This window comes from Eriocheir sinensis, chromosome 14 (assembly GCF_024679095.1).
Source record: "Eriocheir sinensis breed Jianghai 21 chromosome 14, ASM2467909v1, whole genome shotgun sequence".
NCBI classification, from domain to species: domain Eukaryota; kingdom Metazoa; phylum Arthropoda; class Malacostraca; order Decapoda; family Varunidae; genus Eriocheir; species Eriocheir sinensis.
In genome coordinates, this window is record NC_066522.1 from 17,565,558 (window position 1) to 17,591,614 (window position 26,057).

The 26,057-nt window shown below is 42.2% G+C and overlaps 2 protein-coding genes across 9 annotated transcripts in view; one reads left to right on the plus strand and one right to left on the minus strand.

The window, feature by feature from the left end:
• Positions 1-22,194, plus strand: part of LOC126998585 (uncharacterized) — a 193,824-nt gene extending 171,630 nt beyond the window's left edge. For 2 of the 6 annotated variants that reach the window (XR_007752940.1, XR_007752939.1), the window contains 6 exons: positions 1,535-1,664; positions 12,142-12,295; positions 15,266-15,400; positions 21,353-21,470; positions 21,675-21,727; positions 22,046-22,194. Coding sequence is in view for 1 of the 6 variants with exons in the window: in XM_050860413.1 (XP_050716370.1) it covers positions 1,535-1,664; positions 12,142-12,295; positions 15,266-15,282 (301 nt within the window). In the remaining 5 variants the exon portion in view is untranslated. Of the gene's footprint in view, positions 1-1,534; positions 1,665-6,028; positions 6,050-12,141; positions 12,296-15,265; positions 15,401-21,352; positions 21,471-21,674; positions 21,785-22,045 lie in introns of those variants that run through there. The other 4 variants (XR_007752941.1, XR_007752943.1, XR_007752942.1 and 1 more) reach the window with 4 other exon arrangements.
• LOC126998583 (tyrosine-protein phosphatase Lar-like) overlaps positions 13,116-26,057 on the minus strand; it is a 275,996-nt gene continuing 263,054 nt past the window's right edge. For all 3 annotated transcript variants that reach the window (XM_050860410.1, XM_050860409.1, XM_050860411.1), the window contains 17 exons: positions 25,706-25,881; positions 25,346-25,500; positions 24,772-24,814; positions 24,288-24,514; positions 23,742-24,018; positions 22,897-23,097; positions 22,459-22,683; positions 22,059-22,213; positions 21,597-21,720; positions 21,306-21,467; positions 20,685-20,863; positions 20,264-20,390; positions 19,935-20,045; positions 19,677-19,745; positions 18,740-18,840; positions 18,303-18,438; positions 13,116-16,066 (listed from right to left, as the gene is read on the minus strand). In XM_050860410.1, the coding sequence (XP_050716367.1) occupies positions 15,998-16,066; positions 18,303-18,438; positions 18,740-18,840; positions 19,677-19,745; positions 19,935-20,045; positions 20,264-20,390; positions 20,685-20,863; positions 21,306-21,467; positions 21,597-21,720; positions 22,059-22,213; positions 22,459-22,683; positions 22,897-23,097; positions 23,742-24,018; positions 24,288-24,514; positions 24,772-24,814; positions 25,346-25,500; positions 25,706-25,881 (2,537 nt within the window). In that variant the 3' untranslated portion in view covers positions 13,116-15,997. The remainder of the gene's footprint in view (positions 16,067-18,302; positions 18,439-18,739; positions 18,841-19,676; positions 19,746-19,934; positions 20,046-20,263; positions 20,391-20,684; positions 20,864-21,305; positions 21,468-21,596; positions 21,721-22,058; positions 22,214-22,458; positions 22,684-22,896; positions 23,098-23,741; positions 24,019-24,287; positions 24,515-24,771; positions 24,815-25,345; positions 25,501-25,705; positions 25,882-26,057) is intronic.

Consider the following 26,057-nt stretch of genomic DNA (forward strand, 5'->3'; position numbering starts at 1 on the left):
CTAACTCACTAACTTACTATTTAAAAGTCTAATTACAATATAAGACAGAAGGGGAAGGTTGGGTTGGTTGAGGCTTCGAGGAATGGTAAGGAATTGTTGGATGCTGAGTGAGGGAGGGATGCTGCCCGGTGATGCTGAGTGCTGAAGTTTAAGCTGTCAGGTGCTGAGTAAGATCCACCTCACAGTCTCACCATTGTCAACTCACTATACCTCACCACCTGACATCACCGTCCCCTGTGCTCTCATTCTCCTTCCTCAGTTCTCCTAAGTTACTGTCCTTCGCTGTCATCTCTTGCACTCATCACCATCCTCACCCTCATCACCTTTATCATTGCCACTACAACTATCATTTCTGTCACCATTACCTTTGTCACCCTATCACTATCATCTTCACCCTTATCATCATCCCCACCCTTCCACCACCCCTATCAGTATCATCCTCACCCTTATCAGCATCCCCACCCTTCCACCACCCCTATCACTATCATCCTCACCCTTATCATCATCCCCACCCTTCTCACCATCACTATTATTGAACCACCACCCCTATCACTATCATCCTCACTCTTATCAGCATCCTCACCCTTCTCACCATCACTACCAATACCACCATCATCCTTTTCACCATTATCACCAGCACCAGCATCACTACTACTGTTCCCATCCTTCTCAACACCACCACCACCACCACCGGTGCCGGAGCAGTAAATAATGCAGGTAATATCACCAGGTGGCTGGGCGCGTCCCGGCAGCCCTCACCCCCTGCACGCCTTAATTAACGGGGTTACCTGTTTATAAGCGCAGTTTTTCTTCCCGTTTTCTTTGTGAAGTGCCGGTCCTTGATCTTCCATTTTCTACGCTGCTGGGTTTAGCTCGTTATGTGCCAGCAAGATTATGTCGCCGTCTGGAGGGATCACGCACTTTTGGACACGCTCGCACACAAGGCACGTCGCCGGCTCATATTTTCACCCTTAATTATGTAGCAGAGTGTTCGCCGCGTTAGCACCCCGTAGCAACCTCGAGCAGCCATCAGCACCTCCACTTGACACCTTTGTAGCGGAGCCTTTCACCTTGACAACACTGTTAGCACCTCTTAGCAACTCCAAGTGGCTATCAGCACCTTCTGACACCCTTGTAGCGGAGTTATTAGCCTTTAAATCACCTCTTAGGAACCTCAAGCAACCATCAGCACCTCTTGACATCGTTGTACGGGAGTCGTTCCCTGTGTTAGCACCTCGTAGCAAACCATCAGCACCTCTTTCCACCTTAGTAAGAAAGGGTGTAACAATGCACGATGATGACCAAGAGCACGTCTCTGTCCACCTCAAATTAAATGAAGCAACGACTGTGGCTTGTTACACGGTTCGGGCGAGCCATTACCGTGCGTCGTTTGCTGTGAGTTTTTATAATACACATGTAGTCATTGTCTAATCAGTTTATCATGTCAGGAAGTCAAATTGCCTCTCGATTGTTGCTTAATGGAAATGTGTAAACAGTTAGAAGTGATGATAAAATCTTTGTTCTTTTGATAAAGGTTAGAGGAAGTTTGTCCGAAGCTGTGTACCCTGGAGCCCCGAAACAGGGAGTCGGGGACGCCAGCCAGTGAAACCTTCAGTTCCCTCCTGCCTCGTGTGGGCCACGCCTCGCCGCGCCGCTCCCCGAAGGTATGACACTCGTGTTTGTGCAGGGTCAGATGATGCTCTGCTATGACATGTTGCATGGTTTTAGATAACACACACACACACACACACACACACACACACACACACACACACACACACACACCAGTCTTGAAATACCATTACGAATTTTGGAATGCCTTGTAATGTGTAGTGCGTGTTCGCGGTGGCCGGGGCGGCGGTGACAGCCCGGCACAGGACAGGCGCGGCGTCTCCCCCGAGTGAGTCAAGTAATACCATGGCGCCGTGGAGGGCGTCCGGCTGGGAAATTAAAGACGTGAAGGGCCCCTAATTATATAATTAACGCCCAGGCAGGGGTGGGCCGCGGCGCCCTTTTAGCTGCCGTGACGAGGGTGCAGGGCGCGGAGGGCGGCGAGGAGGGAGTCGAGTGGTGGCGGTGAGGGAGTGTCTGGTTAGTCTTGTTAATAGAGCAACATTATTACTGAGACTTAATCCCTACTCCCGACTTGCATTATTTTTCTACCCATTCAGAAACCTTAAGTAATCTCAACAATACTGATGGAGCTTGGGGGCTATTTTAGTGGGGTTAACTTACAATTCTTGAGGTTACATCGTTGATCTGTTCAAGGGACCACACGCCATCGCCGAGAGAAGCATTACTAATATCAGGAGGATAATCGCATCACACTGACTTGCTTCGACGAATCGCTCAAGTTATTGTAGTGACAAGTGTTCGTTATGGAAAAAGATATCGTAACGTTCACTTGTTTCAGGCGTCACAGGTTGTTTATTTCTTGTATTGCCTCAAAACGCTTAAATAAATAAATAAATAAACGAAGAAAAAATCACCATAAATAGGAAGCGGCAATAAAGGAAGTAATACTCGTGATAAACCTTAATGATAGTAGAATATCCGGCAGTTCTTGAAAGGATAATTACTGTATAACCTTCCTTATGTTTGCGTCTATATGTGAGCTACAGGTAGGGAGGAGGAGGAGGAGGAGATGAGCTTAATTATTAAAGGTGTGCGGAGGTGATGCTTTGAAGAAATACCGTGATGCTGAGGAGGTATTACAGAGAGCGCTGATGTTCTTATTTAATGCAGCGTCCGGGAGAGGAGGAGGGAAGGGATTAAGGCAAGCAGGTCACGCCGGGTTGAAGAAAATGCGAGCGCTCGAGAAAAGGTCGTTAATAAGATAAGTTCCGTGCTTGAGTCTCATCACCTTCTAATCCATCTTTAGTATACCCGCTTTGATGTCCGTTCTCTCTCTCTCTCTCTCTCTCTCTCTCGTATTTTTTTTTCAACACTCCATAATCTTCATCCCGTCTTATGCTTGCTTGTCGTTCCTCCGCGGCTTAACATTACCAGTTGTTGTATTGCGTGTTCCCTGTCCCCTTTCCTTCCTTCCTTCCTTCCTCCTCTCCCTTCGCTTTACAGATCATCATTTGTTAACAAGGGAAAATAATAGTCATCGATGTCCATTAGAGTTTTATGATATGCACTTATTGTCTTGAATTCTAGTAACTGTCATCGCTTCCGTGTTGAATGTTTTGATTTATTGTGTATCGTTGTAAGGTTAATTAATTTTAGAGAATAGAATCGTAATAAGAACTAGGAAACCCCGATTGCCTAACGTAACCAAAGGGATAGTCAGCTAAATCCACTAAAACAGCAACCAAGCTCTTCTAAAACCTGAACTAACTCCTATATATGGCAGAGGGAAGAGGATTACCCGATTAGGACAAGTCGGGTCAAGCTTAAAACGACTCAATTTTGTTATAAATAATTCCTGCCCTGCTCATTGTGTTATTATGGTAAAGGGAAGACGATTTGCCGATTCGGACAAGTCGGAAGTCGGAAATGAGCTTAAAATTATTCAGTCTTGCTTTAAAGAATTCCAGCCTTGCTCATTGTGTTATATATGGTAAAGCGAAGAGGATTAGCCGATTCGGACAAGTCGCAAGTCGGAAATGAGCTTAAAACGATTCAGTCTTGCTCTAAAGAATTCCAGCCTTGCTCATTGCGTTGTAAAGGAACTCCTGCTCTCGTCAGTCGTCTTAAGTACGATGCAGCGGCGGAGTGTTGCAGACAAGCAGCGGCGCCCCGAGGGAGAGGGACGGCTACCGATGCAGGTTGAGTGGCGTGCCGTTTGTGCTGTGGAATCTTGTGTCATCTCCAGACGGCGGGATGAGGGGGCCGCGGGCGCGTTCCAGGGATACTTAGTCACAATTTCCTCAGCTTTCCTTCGGACCAAGCGACAGCAAATCGATGGCAGAAGGAAAGTAATTGGTGTGCGGGTAGTCTGGTGTTCGGGTAGTCATTCTTTTTTTCCTCCACTTTCAACCGTTGCGAGTCTTTATTTCCCAGCCTTACCCCGGCCCGTGCGTGCGTGTGTGTGGCGCTAGAGCATGATAACTCACTCCAAATTTTTCGCTACAAAGACTTTTCACGCTGGAGAACTTTTGTGGCGGGGAAGATAAAATGTTGTGGCGGCGGGGGCTGCGCGGCGTATGGCAACACTAGATCAAAGGGAGTGTTGCCCGCGAGGCGTCACCTGCACTCGACGGGCGGGAAGAGATCGCAACATTGGGTGTACGCACGGCAAACTAAGTTCCTCTGTGGGGGCGAACGATGCCTTTGTGCGCCCAGAAACTGATTCTCATATCGGAAGCTATTTCGGAATAATAAAAAAACTGTGGAATTCGTGATTTTGGGAATTGTTAGTTTGGGAAGGACTGGTGGAGTTTTAGAGTAAAAGATATGTTGTTAGTTGGGAAGATTGGCGCGTCAGAAGAGTGAAACGAACGAACCTTTGACAAGGAGTGTTTCTGAAGACGAGGCTTTGGCGGACACTTTTGAAAGTCTCGCTGCTGCCGGCTGACAACACACACACACACACACACACACACACACCGCTCCGGTAGCTCAATCGGTTAGAGCGCCGCGCTGCAAGGCTTCACGGCCAAACAGGCGGCGGTTCGAGCCCCGCTCAGGCCTGATTCTTTCCGTTGACTAGGAGTGGTTACAGGCCCCCCCCCTTGAGCAAGGGGGATGGGGTGTGTCGGGTGTGAGGTCCTGGCAGTACCCAGAGATCGACAATAATGAGCACTTACGTCGTGAGGGTACCTGCTGGCGAAAGTGAGTCAACTCGTGATCAGGCCGTGATGAATTACACACACACACACACACACACCTTGCTACTGAAATTTAGGCAGCAGTTCTAGTAAGTTATGTATTATGCGTTCCTCATGCTTACTTTGTGTGTTGACCTTTCACTGTGTGGAGAAGCTTAAAAGGAAAAACTTGGATCTCATTTCTTAACATTCAGTTAAATTCTGCTGTTTTTATTGATAATCATGAATAATTACATAATAAATTTGATCTCTACGAATTTTCTTTTATCTCGTCTGTGCAAATTATGTTAATGCGTACGCGTCATTACTCATCAGAAAAAAGAAAAAAAATTATCAATACTTTTGACATTTACTCACATTTTTTACACTTCAGCTCAATTTCTCAGAGCAGTTCTTTCTATTCTGAGATGAGTACTGAACAGACTGATGCGTACGAATCTGCGAACATGATCCACTTTCTCCACAAAATTCTTGCATGGAATAATTTTAGTTAAGTAGATTTCCCAAACGTTACCCAGCAGTACACGAGTCCCGACAACGTACATACATGAAGGCAGACAGACAGAATAAGAATGACAAATTCTTTACAATTAAACTGCAGGGTGCCGGGCGTGCCTGACAATAAGCGCGAGGTGGTGGCGGTGGAGGAGGCGGTGGAGGCGGCCGAAGCGAGAGACTCCGTCACACACAGACCTCATTTTGCCCGCCATAATTGAGTCAAGCTGCGAAGTGCTCACACAAAGAGGCGGCCGTCGGGCGGCACTCAGCGCGAGCAGCTTGTGACGCGCCAGACGCCACGGCGGCATTCTTTAACGCATCATATTCGCATTTCGCGCCGCGGCGGTGAGATACTCGCAGGCTTAGGGCGCGGCGCCTTGTGGCCTCGCTCTTAGGGTTCAAAGGAAGAGCGGAAAGCAAGCAAGAGTTGTCATTTCTGAAGCTTTTAGTCACGCCATAAATAAAATAAATTAGAATTGTAAAAGTATTGTGGCGTTTTTGGTACCTCGCGTAATACCTCGTTTGTCTATGTACATTTTATTTCTGAGCAGCAACTCGTTATTCAGTTTGGTGTTAATTATTCAGTGTTTAAAGACAGTCATGTAAGACGGCTTCGTTTTTAAGACCCTTCCCTCCCCCTCGTCTGTTCTGAGGCTCGGCACTCAAGTGGCCAGCTCGCCCCGCATGACGCCACACTCCGCATTCTTGTGGCGTCCGGCGAGGGCGTGCTGGCCTCATCTTGTGTCGCGGGGTTGTGTGACGGAAATTATTATCAGGTTAGAATTGTCTGTTTAATGGTTTTATTCTCTCTCTCTCTCTCTCTCTCTCTCTCTCTCTCTCTCTCTCTCTCTCTGTGTGTGTGTGTGTGCTTGTGTGCTTGTGTGCGCGCGTAGAATGCAATGAAATTTAACAGGCGAGCTGAGAGCTAGCAAACCTTCTGCTATTAATTCAGAATCAGTCGCGGCGGGTTTGAGAATGGAGTAGTAAATCTACAACAGGTTCAGGATCGCTTGTGGTAAAGAAACAAGAGAGGGATGTTGCGAGCATGCAGGAAATTAAAATTATCTATCTCCCCTTTGTGTTCTTGGCCGGCAGAGCTTTGACTTCAGGCCTTTGACGGAAAACTAATTCCTCGTCTGTCAGAGGATTAGAGGCCTTGGCGGCGGACGACAAAAGAGAAAGTAACTATTTCTGTGCAATATTCTGTGTGAGAGGCTGACGGCTGGCTGAGTGGCCGGGTGCACGCCTGTTCTGCCCTTGTGTGTGTGTGTGTGTGTGTGTGTGTGTGTGTGTGTGTGTGTGTGTGTATCTGTATTTGTGTGTTGTTACTAGTCCCTGCCCTCTAAAATATACATGTAAACTCTATGTGCCAGCCACCAGAGAGATCCAAACCACTCACTCTAAACTCCGTGTCATCACATCTAGTTAAAAAAAAAAAAAAAAGTTGATTCTCTCCCAGGCTTCTCCAGCATTATAAGGTTGTCGTGTTTGTTCTTCACTGGAAACGTATGATGATGATTTTTTGCCGCACGTGCATGCAGGCATTCTCTGTCGCTCTTGTTTCATGTTCAGTCATTCAGTAATTCCATAAACCCAACGCACTCAAAAAAGAAAATAATTATTCCGTAGTTGTAAAGTAATTACGAGTACTAATTTGAAGTACACACACACACACACACACACACACACACACACACACACACACACACACACACACACACGCGCTAGTCTTCTCTGGGTGGATTGTTCTTGCGAATCTGCTTTTTTATTTTTTTAATCACATTATTTGAGTCACACAGGGAAAACCCGTTCTTTGCTTAAAGTGTATTACAAGTTCATAGTTTCAGAACGTCTCATGAACCAAGAAACGAACGGAAGGGCACGGAGGAGGAGGATGAAATATTAGACAGGTGTTATAAACTAAGGATATTGCAGAACTGGTTTGAGGTGTGGTAGAGGTAGCGGAAACAAATGAAAAAAAAAAGCTGCCAGTCTTCGGGAGCTTTGTTAGTACGTACAAGAACTGTCGGAAGAGTTCGAAGCTTCAAACGGAGTAACGGTGGTTGTTTTCAGTCCATGTATTTGAGGGGGGTATAGGGGGGGTCTCTCTCTCTCTCTCTCTCTCTCTCTCTCTCTCTCTCTCTCTCTCTCTCTCTCTCTCTCTCTCTCTCTCTCTCTCTCAGTATACAATCCACAGACATTTTCGGTTTCCAGTCTATCTTCGCTGCATCCTTATAACCCACAGACGCAGGCTCGGTTTCAGTGACTCGGTGTTTGTCTCTTAACAACCCGCAGACAAGAGGACACTCGTTCGCACCCCTTGTGAAATCTGTAAATATCCCTCAAAATCTAGTCAACCTCTCTTTGCAATCCGCAGACAGGTTAAGGTTTCAGTGTCTGTCTCTTAGCAACCCGCGGACAGGAAGAGACTCGTTCGCACGCCCCTTTTTGAAACCAGTAAACACCGCGTGAAAAGTTTACCTGCGACACCTCGGCGGGAAGACACCTGAGGGAGGGACTAATGAGACTTGTCCCCTTCCTTCCATCTCTCCCTACCTTGCCCCTTCCTTCCTTCCCTTCCCCTTCGTCCCGGAACTCGCCCGCCGTAGATAATTAGCAAAGACCAATTTATTGTTCTTGAAAAGACGTTAATGAATGGTGTGTTTTTCCCCTTCTTTAGAGTATAGTAGATGAGGGGCGGCAGGGCGGCTAGGGCGGTGAAGGGAGGTTGCCAGATAGTGAGTGAGTGTGGGTTTTTTTCGGCGCTGTGATAATGTTTGATACCTTTGCGCTGACGTATGATAAGTATATAAGAAAGTTATGGTTTTGATTAGTCGTTTATGATTAGTCATTTATGATTAGTCGTTTATGATTAGAGTCGTTTGTTTTTAATTGGTTGTATTACTTAAGTTCTCAGTCATAACACTTCTTAGCTTACCTACTGTTCTTCTATGACCTACACTCCTACAGTAAAGGCATTGACCCCCACACTCATCTAAGGCAAGAAAATTTAAGTATTTGGCATAGATCGATACATTTTGATTTTCTCGAATTCCCCCTTCACTCCCTTCTTCACCCTTTCAACCTCCTCCTCCTACTCCTCTGCCTCCCCTGAACTTTTCACCTTTCTCCTCCTCCGCCTTTATCAGCACCTCCTCTTCCGCCTTTACCAACTCCTCTTCCTCCTCCTCCTCTTCCTTCTTCGTCTTTACCACCACCACTTCGTCTTGTTCCGTCTCCATCACCACCACCTCCTCCTCCTCCACCTCCTCCTTCCCACCTGTGCACCCCCACCCCAACACCTGAGCTAATCAAACTTAAGGAAGGCGAGGCAAACGCGTGGCATTTTTCCCTCCGTCAGTATGGGCTTTCATTGTGTGGTCATTTTTTTCTTCTCTCTTCTCTGCTGTGAAATCCGTGCAGGGCAGGAGGGAAGGGGGGGCGGGGGTCCAGGGAGGGAGGGGAGAAGCCCGGCCGGTGCGGCATCAAAGAAACTCGACGCCTCTTGGTAATCAACTTCGAGCTAAAACAAAAGACGAATATTAGTTGGCGGAGCGTAAATTTTTTTCGGCTCAACTCTCTCTCTCTCTCTCTCTCTCTCTCTGTTTGATTACGCACACACACACGCAATTAAGAGAGAGAGAGAGAGAGAGAGAGAGAGAGAGAGAGAGAGAGAGAGAGAGAGAGAGAGAGAGAGAGAGAGAGAGAGAGAGAGAGAGAGAGAGAGAGAGAGAGAGAGAGATTCGAACCCTGTTAACTCGTGTCACTGAAGTCAACTGCCGTCGATAATTTTACCTTTCCACTACCCCTCACCACGGCCGCCCCTCCCCCCCCCCCCACACACACACACCACCACCACCACCTTCCGTTTTCTTCACAACTCTAGGCCAAACTCTCACCAGTCGGGGCTTCTTCTGCAGGCAAGGCGAGGCTCTTATAATGTAGTGTGTGTGTGTGTGTATGTGTCCTCCCTCTCCCCTCCCGTGACCTCCACCCCTTCACACCCTTTGAGGACTTGTCGAACTCTCCCGAGCCTGGTGCGAAAGAACTCTTAAAGGTCTTGGGAAGTGTTCGTTAGTTCTTTTTTTTTTGTTGTTGTTGTTTTTACCCTGAATCTCCTAAGTTCGCAGTCTCTTCGTTAATGCTGGTCACGGTGGTTGTTCTGTGTCATTTTGCAAGTTTTAGTATATATGTATGTCTTTATCTATCTTTTTGTATCTTTATCAATCTTCGTCGTGTATAGATTGAGAATAGGAAAAGGAACAGAGTCCTCTCCAACACACACACACAACTACCATTTCATTTTGCGTTTTTAATATACGTCTTATAATATCTACCTATCTCTTTTTTATGTATCTGTCAATCTCTGTCGTGTATACTCTGAAGAAAGGAAGAGGAACGGAAACCCATACGCACACACACACACACACACACACACACAACTGCCCATCTTTCGTCTTGCTAGATTATAGACGATTTTCAATGGTGTACCGCTAAGATCAGTTTTGAAAGAAAAAAAAAAGTGGAGGGAGCCCCGTAATACCTGAACCTCCACCTTTCTGCTCTCATTCGTCTCGTTTAATTACAAGCATATCATAACCGAACAAGAAAAGATGGCGCCACTATAAAACACTTGCCTGCGCCATGACGGGGTGGGGCCGACTACCATCCAGGACCCTCAAGAAAGCCTACCGGCGCTATAGGCTGGCACGTAAAAGAAAAAAAGTGAAAACCCTGAAAATAAAAAAATACTCAAAACAGTTTGCATAATTACCAAAACTCACCCAGGGAAATAACAATGAACACAACTCAGGACTACCGCCAAATCTAACCAATTTCAGACGTCGTATCTCGCCATCTCTCGCCCGCCCCGCCTCTTCACCGCTTAATAAGTATAATCGCGCCGAGACAAACGTGTTCGCCGCGAGACACGGCCGAGAAACGTAAGCAGCGTATCAGTTCGCGCCAGGCAAGACTCCAGGGGAAAAACGCTTAATGAGGTTCTGAAGACTTGGCATCGGGAAGGCGTAAGGGGAGACTTGTTTACGGATTGCTTCACTTGGCAGCCGATGGAATGGTTAGGGAAGGAGAGGAGTGATGCGGCGTGGAGGCTTTGACACGTAAGGAAATGGAAAAGGTTTGGAAGAAAATATAGAGTAAATAACTGCACAAATGTATGAACTATATATAAATTGTTATACGAAATTAGAGGAACAAAAATTGGGATTAATATAAAATTAAAGTTGGGAGCATACGCTAGAGGTGCGCGCGGCGGCGGTGCTCATCTCCTCCCCGGTGGCCCTTAGACCCTGTGGTGAGAGACCCCCGTACAGTGCAACATCCGGGTTACTTGAGTGTAAACTTTGCCATTAGAGTACCGTGACTAACAACGTGAAAGTATAAACTAGTATATACGTGTATAGAATTGGAACGACATTAAAGAGAATATAGAATGAAAGCTTTGGTATGAAAGGAAAATGGAAGGAGAGGTTCCAGAGCAATTACAAACTAGTGAGTGGAGGAAGAGAGAGAGAAAAAAAAAAAAAGGCACTCCACATAAAGATTTTACGAAACCAATTGCATGAAATGTGATAACGACAAAGCATAAAAAACTTCCACTGCACTACACGTAAAAGATCGTGCGAAACCAAAGTAATTTAAGACTATAAACCAAGAAATTAACAAATGCGCTAAGAACACGTGGTAGTCAGCATTGGCCTGAAGAGGAAGGATTGTTGGTCTGAGGTAGCTGTACCGTAGATCGGGGCCACCTGATATTCGGCATTTACAAAAATCGCGAAGCCGAACAGCGTGTATGTTTAACCGCATCCGTGATTAGTTGGAGATAGTTTCTGATTGAATACCAACACTGCATCGACTACCCGACGGCGGAGGCTGAAACCGGAGACTCCTGTAGGCTTTCCCCCGTGATTACTGTTGACGGGCCGACCGACAAGTTACGCGGCGTGGGGGGGGTAAGGTTATATGTGCGTGTGTGGGGGGGGGAGGGTTGTGTGCGTGTGTGTGGGGGAGGGTTGTGTGTGTGTGGGGGGGAGGGTTGTGTGCGTGTGTGGGGGGGGTTGTGTGTGTGTGTGTGTGTGTGTGTGTGTGTTGAATGGGTCGAGTTTTTCTTTTTCTTTTTAATCTTTTTTTTTCTTAGCCTCCCACTACTGCTGCTTATTATCATCATCAAACAAATGGATAAGCAAAAAATTAGTTATAAAATGAGTAACATCCACGAGTGAGTTCCCAGGATAAGCGAGACACGGAAACAGTCCTCGCGCTTCTGTGGCCTTGCAAATGGTGCAATAAAGAACATGGAGGACTTATCTAACCCACGATGAATGATGGCAAGCCCGATCTAGGTGAATGCGAGAAGTTAAGATAGAAAGAAGCCCTAAAATGTAAGGGACGTTTAGCATTTACGATTCTCTACCTCCACAGTTCACGGTTTTCTTCAACTTTTGTATGCCCGTAATGCACCATGCTCATTTTTTTTTTTCTATTCTGCTAATATTCTACTAACTGCTACAGGAACCCACTCCATAAGATATAGCGAATGGGCACTTTCATTTAGTAGTAATGCCAGATAGTTTGATTTTTTAGTGTTTGTCTCCATATTAGTGTTACGACACCATGCTGAAAGGGGAGACCCAGCAGGCATGAGTGAGGCACCGAGGTCATTGTAAGCCACTCCGTCTCTGCACACCAGTTTCCTTCTTTGATCGTGGGGACTCGTGTCGCTTATAAAATTAATGTATATTATTAGGCAAATGAGACTGTGAAAAGCTGTTTTGAGACCTGTCTGATAGAGGGAAGTGGGATTATTTAGCAGAGAACATAAACTTGTAATTGTTATATGTTTCAGGTCCACGAGTATGTTGAGGCATCAGAAGTGGGCAGCAGCGTTAATTGGAATCGAAGACAGAAGAGGTCGCGAAGGAGTGGAATCAGAAAACTTACAAAAGTGACAAGATTGATAGACACTGCTCCAAGTGATACAAATGTTTCTCGTAGCTCAAGTAAGTGATGTGAGAGACCCTGGCTGAACTTGTATATATTGACAGTCTTTTGTGCTTCCTTTTAGGTGATATGAAATGTGATTCCCTGTCTTCCATGTATGAAAAGAGGGAAGAACATTCTGGGATGAGGGCAGCAGGTGTTTACTGTATGTGACCTGTATTAGTCACCTTCAGTTCAGTGCACGTTGCCCATGATGTATCTACATTGGGAGTCCCAACACCAAAAGATTACAAAATCCACTTAGCTGTGGGTTTGCCTCTTTTCTTGACTAGGTAGAGAAATGGCTTCCTGTTTGGCTGGCCGCCAGTTCAATCCCCAACAACCTTTTTCCCCCTTTCTGGGTCTCATCATTTTTTGTTTTGAGACAGATAATGCATCTAAAGTTCCTCCCTTACACAGCTGTTTTTAAGACAAGATTTGTACCTGATGTCAGATAGTCTGTGGCACACAAGTGAGTCTTCTGTAGCTGAATGGTCTCTCTGCACAAGGGTATAACACTACATACTTTTATTGTATCTAATTTAAGGTAAAACAGTTTTGACCACACATCACAAGTTACAGATCAAAAAGAAATGTCTCATGACACCACACTAACACTTCCTTCACATGCCTCTGCAAAAAGTCTTGCATTCAGCCTGCGGCTCATATGGCTGGCTTATGGCATTGTAGGGAAGGGAGCAAGTATTGTCAGGCTACTTTTCATAGGGTTGCCCCTGTCCATCATGGCCCTACTAGATCAATAAACAGAGCTCAGTCGTTTCATGCTGAAATATGTGATTATTGGGACAAGACATTAACTAATTTAAAAAACTCAAGATATCATAATTTAATTCCAGTTTATTCTTCCAATATGTTACATCACATGTGTGAATTACAAAATATTGCCAGCTACTAGTATAAACATAATGATGCACGCATCGACAAGTATCTTCCTTGCAGACCTGTCTCAAGCACTGCCTACTATATGAATGTTCCATCATTCTATATACCACTGAACACAGTCATACTAAACAGAAAACTAAAGTAAAGACAGAAACATGGAAAACGGATTCAATGAAACATTTCATGATATGTGCATTGCTGACTTCCAAGTGTATGAAACAAATATTTGACTTCTGCAATATTAAGTATTGGTCTTCACTGTTTATTGATGGAGTTGGGTTCTAGGCCATTAACATCATGAGCAATTATCCTGGAGCACATGAGCTGCAATGTTTTGAGCATTATCTGAATTATAATTTGTTTCAGTTGTAGTTTCTGTATGGTGTAAGTGAGGCTTTACTGCAAGTGTGTAAACCCAGTTGTAACAGGTGACTCAACAGTAGATGAAACAACAGATGATGTACGAGCATGTTATATATCTTCTTAAATGCACCATCATATAATCACCATGTGATTTTACTTTAAGTTTGGTAGAATGCCATTCAGTGCTAACAGAAGTCTTTCCTGAGTATACTTCAAAATTGAAGCAATTATATACTTGTTACTGCACATGAAATTAATTAATTTTCTACATTTGCTACTATTTTTCATTTTGCTAACTGATGCATAAGAGCATGTTACTTAAAAGTCAATAAATCATATACCCAATGCATTGGTATGCATGAGTGATAAGTATATTTCTTCAGTTTTCTATATCATAGTCACCATCATTCACATTGCTGTTCCAACACACACTGGTCTATTCAATACGGATCACAGCATCTCAAGGCAGAATATGATATGTGCGTTTTTACACTGATGACCAGCTTAGGATTTCTTTAGGACGTGGTACGAGTGAACTGTTTCAAGTTTTCCAACTGAAGCAGATATTTAGAATGTGGCATTTCAGTTCTATAGTAGGCAGGTTTTTACAAAACATTAACATAAGTGATATGCACCTCTTAAGTCACATCAAATTTATCAACTAATGAACTGCAGAAGTCTCTCTGCCCTGTGTAATAAACACAATTCAGGCATCGAAGCTCCTACAGTTGAATAAAATTAAATTAACACTATGAAGCATTTCCATCAGCAAGCTATGTGCTGCTTTATGTCTACTTACAAAATGTCATCATATAAAACTTAATCTTGCAATTGATTAAAAAAATTCCATCATGTTCTCTCTCACACACCAACATGCATTGTTACATTATATCAACTTTATGTACACATTATAAATGCTACCAATCACTGATAGCATTTTTCTAGTTTTCAATGTGATAAAAATAAGGAAACCCATTGGATACATTTCAATTTAATGGAACCATAAATTGGCAAGTAAATTTGAACATTGTTGTAGATCCTTCAGACTTTGTATTGCTGCAGCAGACTTTGCCCAACTTTGAATATATATATATATATATATATATATATATATATATATATATATATATATATATATATATATATATATATATATATATATATATATATATATATATATATATATATTCACACACTTTTCAATAAAATATTAAGATACTGTAAATTGTCATGATTGTACTCAAATGATATATATCGTAACAAATATTCATCATACTAGTGGCACTACATTTCACAAATTTACTTGGCCAATTTATAATGAAAAATATTCTTAGAGATCAGTCCACTCTCTAAATCCTGAATGGGGTCATTTTTCACTGTGCAATACACATGGAATGAAATAACACTCATGAATGGAATGGTAGTGTCCTAGGAGTAATAATTTTGTTTTCAGATCTCCAGTTACACAATTTGAGGTTTAAGAGTTAATGAGATGCTGCCTATTTACACAGATATACTTCTATATGTACTTTGTGTGTAGACATCCTTGACTTAAACCTACAGTTTGTGAAAGCACTTACGATGTTCCATTTATGCAATAAGTGAAGTTTTGTAGCACATTTTTCTATTATGTCAGGTTCCTTACTGTTTACTGACATGTAATGAAATCACTTATTCAATGAAACTTTTATTCCAAAATATGATGGTAGATGCTTTTCTTTCAGACCTGATGACAGACTGAGTTGATTGGCTGTGCCTCAGCCCACCCTGGTGAGACCTTCCGGCTTCAGTAGCACCACGTCCTGTAATCTGGAGACACTGCAAGGCTGACACACTCCACTTCTTACCAGTCTTTTCATGTAGGTAGTTCATCAGTTCAGTTACTTCATCTCCTAAATTTATCAGGAAGCAGAGCTACCTTTTGGTCAATGTCATGGCATAACATGGGATTATCAGACCCAGAAATCTAAATGCAGTTTCCATCTCCAGTGGCAGTAGAGGTAAATACTTATACTTGCTACAGTTACAGGAAGGCAGCTTGGTTTTGCTAATAGTATCACTCAGTGGCTTGGTGGTAATCACTTAATAATATCTATTCATCATTATCATCTAGCTTGCAACTTTCTTTTTGCTGGAGGGTACAGTCAGTTTTTTTCAAATACTTTTGATTAAAACTCTGTACCTTCTTCTACTCATTGCACTTCCTCTAAACTTTTCTTTAAAAAAATGTAGCTTAATGGTTAGATTAAACTTCTCGGCATAGTTTCTCTTGCCATTAGTAACTATTGAATGCAACTGGTATACACTTTCTCTGAGCACTTCTGTGACATAAATATACATTTGAATTTTCAGTAACAAATTCCTTTTGGCTTTGCATTTTCCTAACAATATCCTTGCAAGCATGGCACTCATTAGGTCCATATAGACAGTGGGCGGGAGCCAGCAGGTCTCGTTAGTCAGTCCACAAAATGGTCAAAGCTGTCCAGATACTCAAGAGCAGCCAGGTAGCAGAACCTGTATTCCTCCTGCAATGGCATAAAGGCACAATTAAAATGTGTAAATAGTAGTTTTGAGACAATCCTAATTGAAGAGCTTCTTAAAAAATATCAGCTTGAAGCAATTATTGTTCACAGCACCCTGAAAAAAATTAATTGAAATCATAAATGACCGCAAAGTATGTAGTTTATCAGTCACAGCGTCCCTGGACAACACTGATTGGAATTAAAGTGAGAAATGTAAAATTCCACAAAATACTTTGGCTATACTGTTATATTTTCACAAGAGAGAGAAATTTTAATCTTTAAGTCACTTATGCTCGCTGTCATACTGTATGGCTGCGAGACATGAATTTTTTAACAGTGACTTGGAGAGGTGTGTTGAAGCCATTGGTACCACGTGCCTTTGCACAATCATGGGGTATTTGCTAGAATGACTGTGCCAAACCACTGACTACTTTATGAACTGAATGGGGGCCTGTTATCAGCTTTGTCCGTGACTGCCAACTCCGCCGAAATGGTTATGTACCATGCTTCCCAATTGTCGACCCTGCTTATAGGGTTGTTGCTGTATGAGACAACTGAGAGTGGAGGAGAACAAGGGAACGCCCATGCAACTCCTGACTGGGGCAAGTTGATCGATCCATGAAGGGCCTTGGAATGGGAAATGTGACCATGTGGAGAATTGCTTTGCGGGGACAGGTGTGGGTGGAGATGAGGAGTGAAGTGATACACCCCCTGGCATATACTCCCTATTAGTTAGTTAGTTATTTAGTATAATAGTACCCCCCTCATGACAGTACTTTCATATCAAAAATTAACTAACTGTGAGGGCATAAACAGGGCGCGTCACTTCACTCAATCGCTGCCTCTGCCCCCAACAGACCCCTCGAGCAAGGCTCCATGCACCAACCCTTTCCATTCCAAGCCCCTTCTGGCAGGATCGATTAACTTCCCCTAGCCATGAGTTATGTGGGCACCCCCTTGGTCTCCTCCCCTCAGGCTTGTCTCACAGAAACAACCTTATGAGTAGGATCGACGTCTGGGAAGCATGCCATATGCTCATATAGCCGGAGTTGGTGTTCACTGACTAAGCTGGTAACAGGCCTCGATTCAGTTCCGTGAAGTAGTTGCTGGTTTGACACGAACTCATCCCAGTGATATCCTTAAAAGACATTGACATACCTCTCCAACTCACTAGTCAGTCACTATTCAGCAAAAGTGACCTTTGTCTGTCTGCAGAGATATCGAAAATACCATTGACATTCATGCTGAGTGAGTCTATAATACCGTGGGTCAGGCCAGTCCATCCCAGTAAATGAAGCGTCCTATATAGCCAACTTGTAACAATAACCCGTGTTCTCTTTTTATATTAGCACCGGTGCTCTTGTGGTTTGCGTGGTGGGTCCATGTCTTGTTGGTTGATGCCCCCACCTCTCCTCTCACTAAATGCTTTGTCTTTGAAGCCTGCACCACAATTTTGTAGTCAAAAATAACTCTTAGAGGCTTTAAACAACCGCATAAATAATTGGATTGCACACCAAGCACCAAATAAATTAAGTCATTCACCAAGTTAAAGTTTTTTTTATCATTTTATGAGGAAATGGGGGAGTTACTCAATGATGGCAGTTTAAACAAGCCCACAGCCAAATCACTTCCTTGTAAGCCCAAGAAGACTTCCCATAATACTGAGATTTTTCAAGAAAAAGCTAGGAACGAAGCTTTAATTTCCTGAGAACTGACTAGTACTGGGGAAAGTCTTTTGGGGCATGTCAAAGGACCTGGTTTGCATGTGGACGTATATATAAATCATTGCCATCTTGGAGCTGCCTCACCCATTTTTTCACAGAAGATTTGGCAAACACCAAGTCAATTGATGAATTCTTTTGTTTGATGCCCAGTCTTAAATGATCTATGCTGGGTTTTTTTATTCAAGTGTCAGATTATTTTTGACCATAATAACTGGTTCAAGCTCTAAAGTCAGAGCAACTCATGACTGAGGAGAGGAGGAGGCAGTGACCAAGACATTTTTTCATTGCACCAGCCACAGGAGGACTGAGGGAGGGTGTGTGTGGCTGTGAGCTGGAGGATGTGATGCCACCAGCAGCTCCATACTGGTAGAATGCATATGTACAAATGAACAAGAAAAGGGTGGGGTACAATGCTGGGTCAGGTGCCCGGTATCCATTTATGATGAGCACTAATTATATGTGTACAAAATTATGCTTGGCTACAGGAATGTTTACGTGCAGGACTAATAACTTGCCTCTGTCTGAACCATTGCTGGGCGCTGTGTGCGTAGGTTGCGGACGGTCTGGAACATGTCAACAACACCTTCATACTGCATGCGTTCCAACACTTGACTAAGGGTGATAAAGACTCCAGTGCGACCAACACCAGCACTGAAAAATGAAGTGTTGCAATGTGATAACTGGGATTAAAATAGTTATTGGTTCATTAACAATGATTACTATCCCTTTATTTCTTCATATAAAGCCTTATTTCTGATGGGCTACAGCAGCTGAAACACACTTTCATATTTTTCATGCACATGTAGGATTTTCTTTTTGTATTTATACATTGCAATTAGGATGACATTTTGCTGAGTATCTATTCTCAGCTCATTTCTTCATCAGTTTTCCTTAGGAAAGTTTAGTTTTAGCTTCTTTGTTATAATAGACTAATTTAAAAATCAAATTTTACCTGCAGTGGACAGTTATAGGACCGTCCTGACCAAACTGTTCCTTAGTTTTGTGCACCTGGCCGATGAAATCAATGAAGCCTTCACCAGACTTTGGCACACCCTGAAAGAAATATCAGTGTTAGTAACATTTATTCAAAAGAAAACTAATTGGTTAATACAAAATTTGGCACTTGTTAGGTGAGCAAAGAGTAGAAAAGTGTGATCTTAATCAAACTGTAGTGGCAAGGACGCAGCCTTGCCTCACTCCAGTGTTTAAAGGAAGTGAAGCTGGATCCCAGGAGTTCCCAGAATGCCTCAGGATACACTGAATTGACTTCCTTCTTGTAACTGAGATTGCATTTAGGCTGTATCTTGAAGAGGATAACTGTCCACATATCTCAGTATGATCATACATATGAGACATGAAACCCAAAGTATGCTTCAGATTTGCTTGTATTATACATTCATAAACTGGAGTAACCTCAACAGCCAGTGGCTGAAGATGCCTAGAGCATCGTATCATAGCTCAAGCTGGTGTACCTGCCTCTACTGATTTCAGGGCTACTCATCAGTCTCCTTATATCCATTTTCAGCCTTCTGAGTTTAATCAATAAATAAAATAAGTGAGACAGTCAGTGATTCTCTGAAGGGCTCTTGGTGTTCCAGATGCCCACACACATAACCCTCTAAATCAGGTCCTCCTTAGGTCTAGCACCACCCCCATCTATATATTGATTTGCTGTATTCTACAAAACCTATCTACTTTTCCACTTCATCCGTCTCCCGCCTTTGGATGAATCTTCAATTGTTTTGGGCTGGAATGTAAGTTTGCTAAGAATTAAATTCTTTGTGGATGTCAGTCCCTTAAATATTTTCATTCCACTCACCCCTCACATTTCAAACACCTCTAATATTTCAATTTTCTATTAAAATTTTCGAAAGCATACTTAAGCTTACCTGTTCAGGCCATTCTATAAACTGGAACTGTCGTATGGTGCGAGACTGGCCATCCCTGGCATCTGTTATCTGGTGGTGCATAAAAAAACGTATAATACATGAGTGAAGTCATTATTGCAGTTTTCTTTTCTGGCTGCTTCTGCAGTTCTCATTTACTGCTTACTGATTTTGTCATATCCATCCTCAAAAGTCATCTGCTTAACATTCTCCATGAAATGGTGCAATATACTGTAAGGCCAAAACTCTCAGAGCACTTACCTTAAATTCCCTGAGAATATACTGAGGCATGTTATACTCTGCTATGGGATCAACCACATAGAACTGGTATCGCTGAGAACGTTCATTTGGCCAGTATTGGTAGCACTTTTCCTGAAATATGAAGGGAAAAGATTATTTTTCACATTAGTGTGAATGACTGTTTTGGCCCATTTCTTCTCCTCTGACCACTGACTGACATTTGGGTCTCTTAACTTTTCAATTTTTACTGTAGTGGAAAATTAATACTACTTATGATAAAACTAATACCTAATTAGTAGATTGTTTCTCTTTTCTGCACCAACTTATTTATATGCAGTTTTCCAGCTTACCCTTCCCATTTCCTTGAGTTTTGTGAGCATGACCACAATCGTAGAGTTATGCTCCCACAGCATTCTCCAGAAGTCATCTACAGTTTCCTGAAGTGGACCCTGTGTGGCAATGTATGCGTAGCGGTACCTGGAAATTCAAGTAAACTCCTTACTGCCAATATTTAGAATGCAAACAACAATTTTACACATCTTGATGAGTATCTTATTAATAATGAAGTTCTGAGAAAAGGCAGATGTCGTGAGGAATGTGCATGATCCATATGGCTTATCAATAACCAAGTGCCAGATTCATGTCGCATGCAGAGCTTTGTCAGTTTAGTCAGTTTGTTCAATCCATATATATAATTCTGATATCACCTCAGTGTTTATCATTTTACTATAGTAAACCTCATTAAGGCAATCTTTTACTTAAAGACCATACCTGTAGCCATCAATGAAGCTGGCGTTGATGTAGTCGGACCCTTCAGTTCCACGCAGGGGCTGTAGGCAGACTCTGCTTCCTTCAAATGGCAAAATGTTTACCAATCTGTTCTTAAACTTGTTTACTGGCAGGTTGGCACTAACGAATCTTGATGGCTGAGCCTTGATATTTGCCAGACGCTATAAAAGGAAAAACATTTATGAGTTGAATGAATACAACAGGCATAAAGGTTTGCAAATTAGTGTAGACTGTTATTAACTCCATGCATCCCAGGATGGATGCTGCTCCCACAAAAGAAAAAGAAAGGGAAGCCAAAAAAGAGGTCAATTTCAGGTGGAGAGGTTTCTTGATACTCTCCTATTGAAAGAGTAAGTCTTAGGAAGAAGGAAATACAAACAAAGGAAGGATGTTCCAGAGTTTACCGGCAAAAGTGATAAAAGAATGATACTGCTTGACTCTAGCATAAGGGATTTGCACAGAATAGGGTTGAACTAGAGTAGAAAGTTGTGTGCAGTGGGGCCACAGGATGGGGGGAGGCATGCAATTAGCATGCCTCAGAAGGCCAGTTACCATGAACATATCTACATCTATGCTAAAAATTAAAATGCAAATGATGGTAACCTTGAATTCAAGCTCCATGCCAGTGACATTCTCCCCGGGTTCAACAGCCATCAGCTTCTGGATGTGTCCGTGCAGACTTCGAGCAGGAACTTCCGAGTTGCCAGCCATGACGGCCTCCAGCAGTGCATCATGGATGAATATGTACTGGTCTTCAGTTTGAACCTGGTAATGACAATGTGAAAAATTTCAAAAATTTTATATGATATATTTCTTTACATTTATTCAAGTATGCAAATGCAGTGACTGACAAATTTATCAAGTGTTGAAAGACATGTTTTGAGAAAACTGTACCATGTAATTCCTCTGTGCTCGAAGACAAGTGACATGTCCATAGATGTCAACAGTCCTTTCATGCTTTATCCTCTCCAGCATGGCGTCAATCACAATAAATGCACCGGTTCGACCAACACCAGCACTGCAAAGTAAGAGGTGTCATAAGAAACTCTGACAAAAGTCTACAAACATGTTCTTTGCTGCAAGTGTTGTTCGGGTATTCACTGACCTAAAAAAGACATATATCAGTCAAGCGCCAACCATCATATTGCAGGAACAGACTGCATGAGTAGTGTGCAAAACAATCATAAATTTTTCAAGGTAGTATAAAATAAATTTACTGCATAATGAAACTGCATCTTCCTCCTAACTGTTTGCCTGAAACTTACTTACTTTTCACATACTTCTGGATTTTGAAAAAAATGTATGAATGAAAAACTAATAGTCATGGTAACTTGCATTTCCAGGAAGAACACTTACCTGCAGTGGACAACAATGGGGCCGGCATCAGAAGGGTTGATGTGCCGCACACGCCGTAGAAACATGAGGAAGGGAGACGGGTGGTCAGGCACGCCGTGGTCTGGCCAAGCCGTGAATTGGAACTGTCGAATCTCGCGTCGGTCCAAACTGCCCGACTGTAAATAAAATATACGTGAACTTTACCTTCCAAACTGTATGTATCTGTACCTTTGTCTATCTGTTTATACCTACATCTCTGCCTCCCTCTTTCTCTCTCTCTCTGCTTGTCAGTTTGGTTTTGCTGATCTTATACAGCCACAAATGAGTTTCTGCCACCCCAAGCATGAATACTTTGAGAAGACTGGAGGAACACTGTTGAAAAAACTTCTTCCTCCTCTCCTATTTTAACCTCTATGCATACCTTTTGAAGCTGGAAGGTCCGAACAGTGTACGTGGCCAGTTCTTGTACATCTGTGAGGGTGACGTGCATTATCCCGTAAGTCTCAGTGGCAGCCATTCTAGCAGGCCAGTACTGGTCACACTTTATCCTGGTTCTCTCTTCGAGTTTGGTCATCATGACAATTGTGCAGGACCGTTGCTCCCAAAGCATCCGCCACAGGTCCCCAAATGTCTCAGGCAGAGGACCCTGGAGAGTTAAAAAAACAATAAGAATATGAACACTAATAAGGTAAAATATTATAACAGTAAAATTATACATAAAGTGTATGGTAGTTTAAAAGACAGTATAAATATATCAAAAACAATTTCAAGTTTTCTGCCTATACAAAAAAATTATATATTTAAAGAAGGAAAATTTCCTCTTTAAAATTTGAAGCAATTTGAGCTACTTAACACTCACCTGAGTAGCAATGTATGCATTCTGCTTCCTGTATCCATCACAGAAGTTGGCATTGATGTAGTCACTGCCTGGAACTCCTTCCAGAGTCTGAAGAACCACTCTTGAATGGTCATAAGCAATCACATTTGCATACCGATTCTTGGGTTTATTGATCTCCAGGTTGCTATTCTCCCAGGTAAATTGCTGGCCTGGCTCAATAGACTGAAAGAAAATAAAAACATTGTATATGTAATAATTTCATCCAACTGAAATAGAAACAAAAAAATTCTTACATACTCAGCATAAAGTGTTTGAAATTGTCTCTTATTTGCTGGTCTCAGTGCATCCCTGATGTGCATGTTGATCAAAGGAAAGGCTGAAGTTACACTTGTACATGCATACAATCTCAACAGATCGTCTTAGGTCAATTTCCAGTCTCACCTATACACCCATTTCACATTTAATATAATTGATCTGAAACTGACATCTTTTGCATGAATTTCTTTTGTATTGTATTGCTTGTGTTGCAACATATATCTTGAGTAGCTCATCTATGCTCTTTACCTTCATGCAACAACTTTGTTACAATATTTCTGAGGTATTTATTACTATCATTTTATAAGTCTTCTCTTTTATGAAATAGTGATTCCATCTATCTGTCTATATCTCTGACACCCTATTTTCTCACTGGCAACCTTTCCTCTAACAAATGCTTCTGTCCCTTCTCTCCTCTTACTTTATTCATTCAAAACACTGACCTTTCTGTGCTTTTAGCTTTCATTTTATCCTTATTTTTTTATAACATTAATAAGATCACATATCGCCATTCTCGAATACTACTCCTAACAACACCTTTTCTCACATACCTCATATTCCTGTGAAAACTTCTGATTATCATTGGCCTTTAGTCTTTCGATGTGTTCTGCCAGCTGTGACATGGAAATAGGAGGGTGGGAAATCATGCCAGGAGTCTGGAAATTGAGTCTTCGAAGTTCCACTGGGTCTAGAGGGGCAGCCGGTATGATGCCAACACCACCTCCACCGCCGCCACCAACACCACCGCCTCCATGACCTCCCCCCAGATCAGCCATCAGTGGTTTTGTTACTTGAGCCTGGTCCGGTGATTTAGGTTGACGGCGGCGTCTGGAAAATGAATATAAATGTTAACAGAGCATGTACTCTCATAAAGGAGCTGCATATATTTTTATGATTCAAGGAAGAGGCTGAAGCTTGGGTTTTATTATTTCATCTTCTATCTATCTCTGTCTATTTTTCAACTACAATCCAGTGCAAGGATCTGGTACACACACACACACACTCCCTTTCCTGAACACACTTAGTTTGTTTCTTCCCATACAAAAGCAATGACTGTCAATTTAAAACTTGTACATAGGTTAAAATTTCATACTTACTTCCAAGCAAAGAGGAACAAGAAGAGGGAGACAACCACTAGCAAAACTGCTCCAATCACAGGGCCAACAATCATTAACATTTCCATGTCATTCTTATTCACTTCAACATAGTCATTGGAATCGTTAGTTGGAGCGAATGGGTTTGGCCTTTCTGGCAGCTTTCCAAATGGTGCCGGACGCATGTCCAGAGAGATGTACTCAGAGAAGGGCGATGACGTGTACAAGTGCTGTTGAAGGGAAAAGAAATTTGGTGTTAAAAAATTTGTTCTGCAAAAGACACATTCATTTAGAAATAGCTCATGGATTAGCTGTGTCTTTTTGGAACTGGAAAGCTTCACAAAATAACACATGAAACTCCATAGAGATTATATTGTCAGATTTAAGAATATAAGTATGTAGTACTTAGTAATTATAAAAAAAAAACTATACAATAACATACTGATTGTATTTCACTTAGCAGAAAAATATACAAATGTTGGCTTACCTGACCAGGTGCATCAACAACTGCTCTAACAAAAATCTTGTACCTGGAATATGAAAAGACTGATTAATACACAATTTGTCTTCTCATAAACAATGCATATCTCTTGGCTGGAGAGCAAAATATATACCGTAACCGCAGTTTCATAACATGCCAGCTCATGGTAGTCCCATCACTCCTTTACTTAAGACACCAGAAACTGTGACAAAAGAGGTGATGGAGTTTAAACTACTTGCCCCAAGAGGTGGTGCCAGGACAGTGCAATAAACTGTTGGGCTGATGAGTGTCAGCCACAGCCAGTTGGATGAGTTGGGCTGGACTATTGTCAAACAAAAAGTCAGAATACACATTTTTAAGAAATGATGTATATAAGTGTATAACTAAATTTTTAGTAGAAGCTTCTTGTACACTTACATCTGTGACTGCTCTTTTATCACAAATTCCTGGCAGCTTCGTCTACAAGTCTGCAAGTGTGACCTAAATGGAGCCCAATAATATTGGTATTGATGATAAAAATGATGAAACCTTTGATGAGAATCTAAATGTCAGTACTATAAAAAGATCCACTGTAATTTACCTCTTCTTTTTCTGCAGAGGTCTGTTCTTGAATCCTTCATAAATCTCTGCATTACCAAGGGAGAAGGAGTATGGGATGTTCCTTTGCAGAAATTTTGCAGCTATGTATGGACCCTCTGCTAGAGCTTCTTTACTTCCTGCTTTATTGGCTATTAGCTGTCAAAGGAGCAGAGTAATTAGATGAGTAGAAATAAACATTAAAAGTTACATTTTATTCATTATCTTTATAATTCTATTCACAATACACACTTTTGTTATAAATGTCATTATTGAATTAAAATAAACAAATAAAATTTTGAGTAAAATGCCCAACATAAACTGATTAATTATGACCAACTGTTACTTTCTAGTCAAAACTTACATCATCAGTGAGATACTGGTCTGGATTTTTGAAAGGATGTAGCTTGTCCTCTGGCACAACAATGAGGTAGTAGAATGCAATAGGACCATATTCTTCTGAAGCCTGAGGCAGGATCATGGCTATTTCATGATTGCCTTTCACTCCATAGAAGTCTGGCTTCACCATAGGCTGGGGAGCTGTGAAGAATATTTGTTAAGACACAATCAGGCATCACACACTTAGATACTGCTTCAATAAATTGTTGAGAATGAGTGATGCATGTCCAGAGACACATACTATCAATGAAATGAACCATCTTTCTCAGAATTTTCTCTAACACACTTAGTCTTTCTTTTGCAACCTAGTTCTAGAT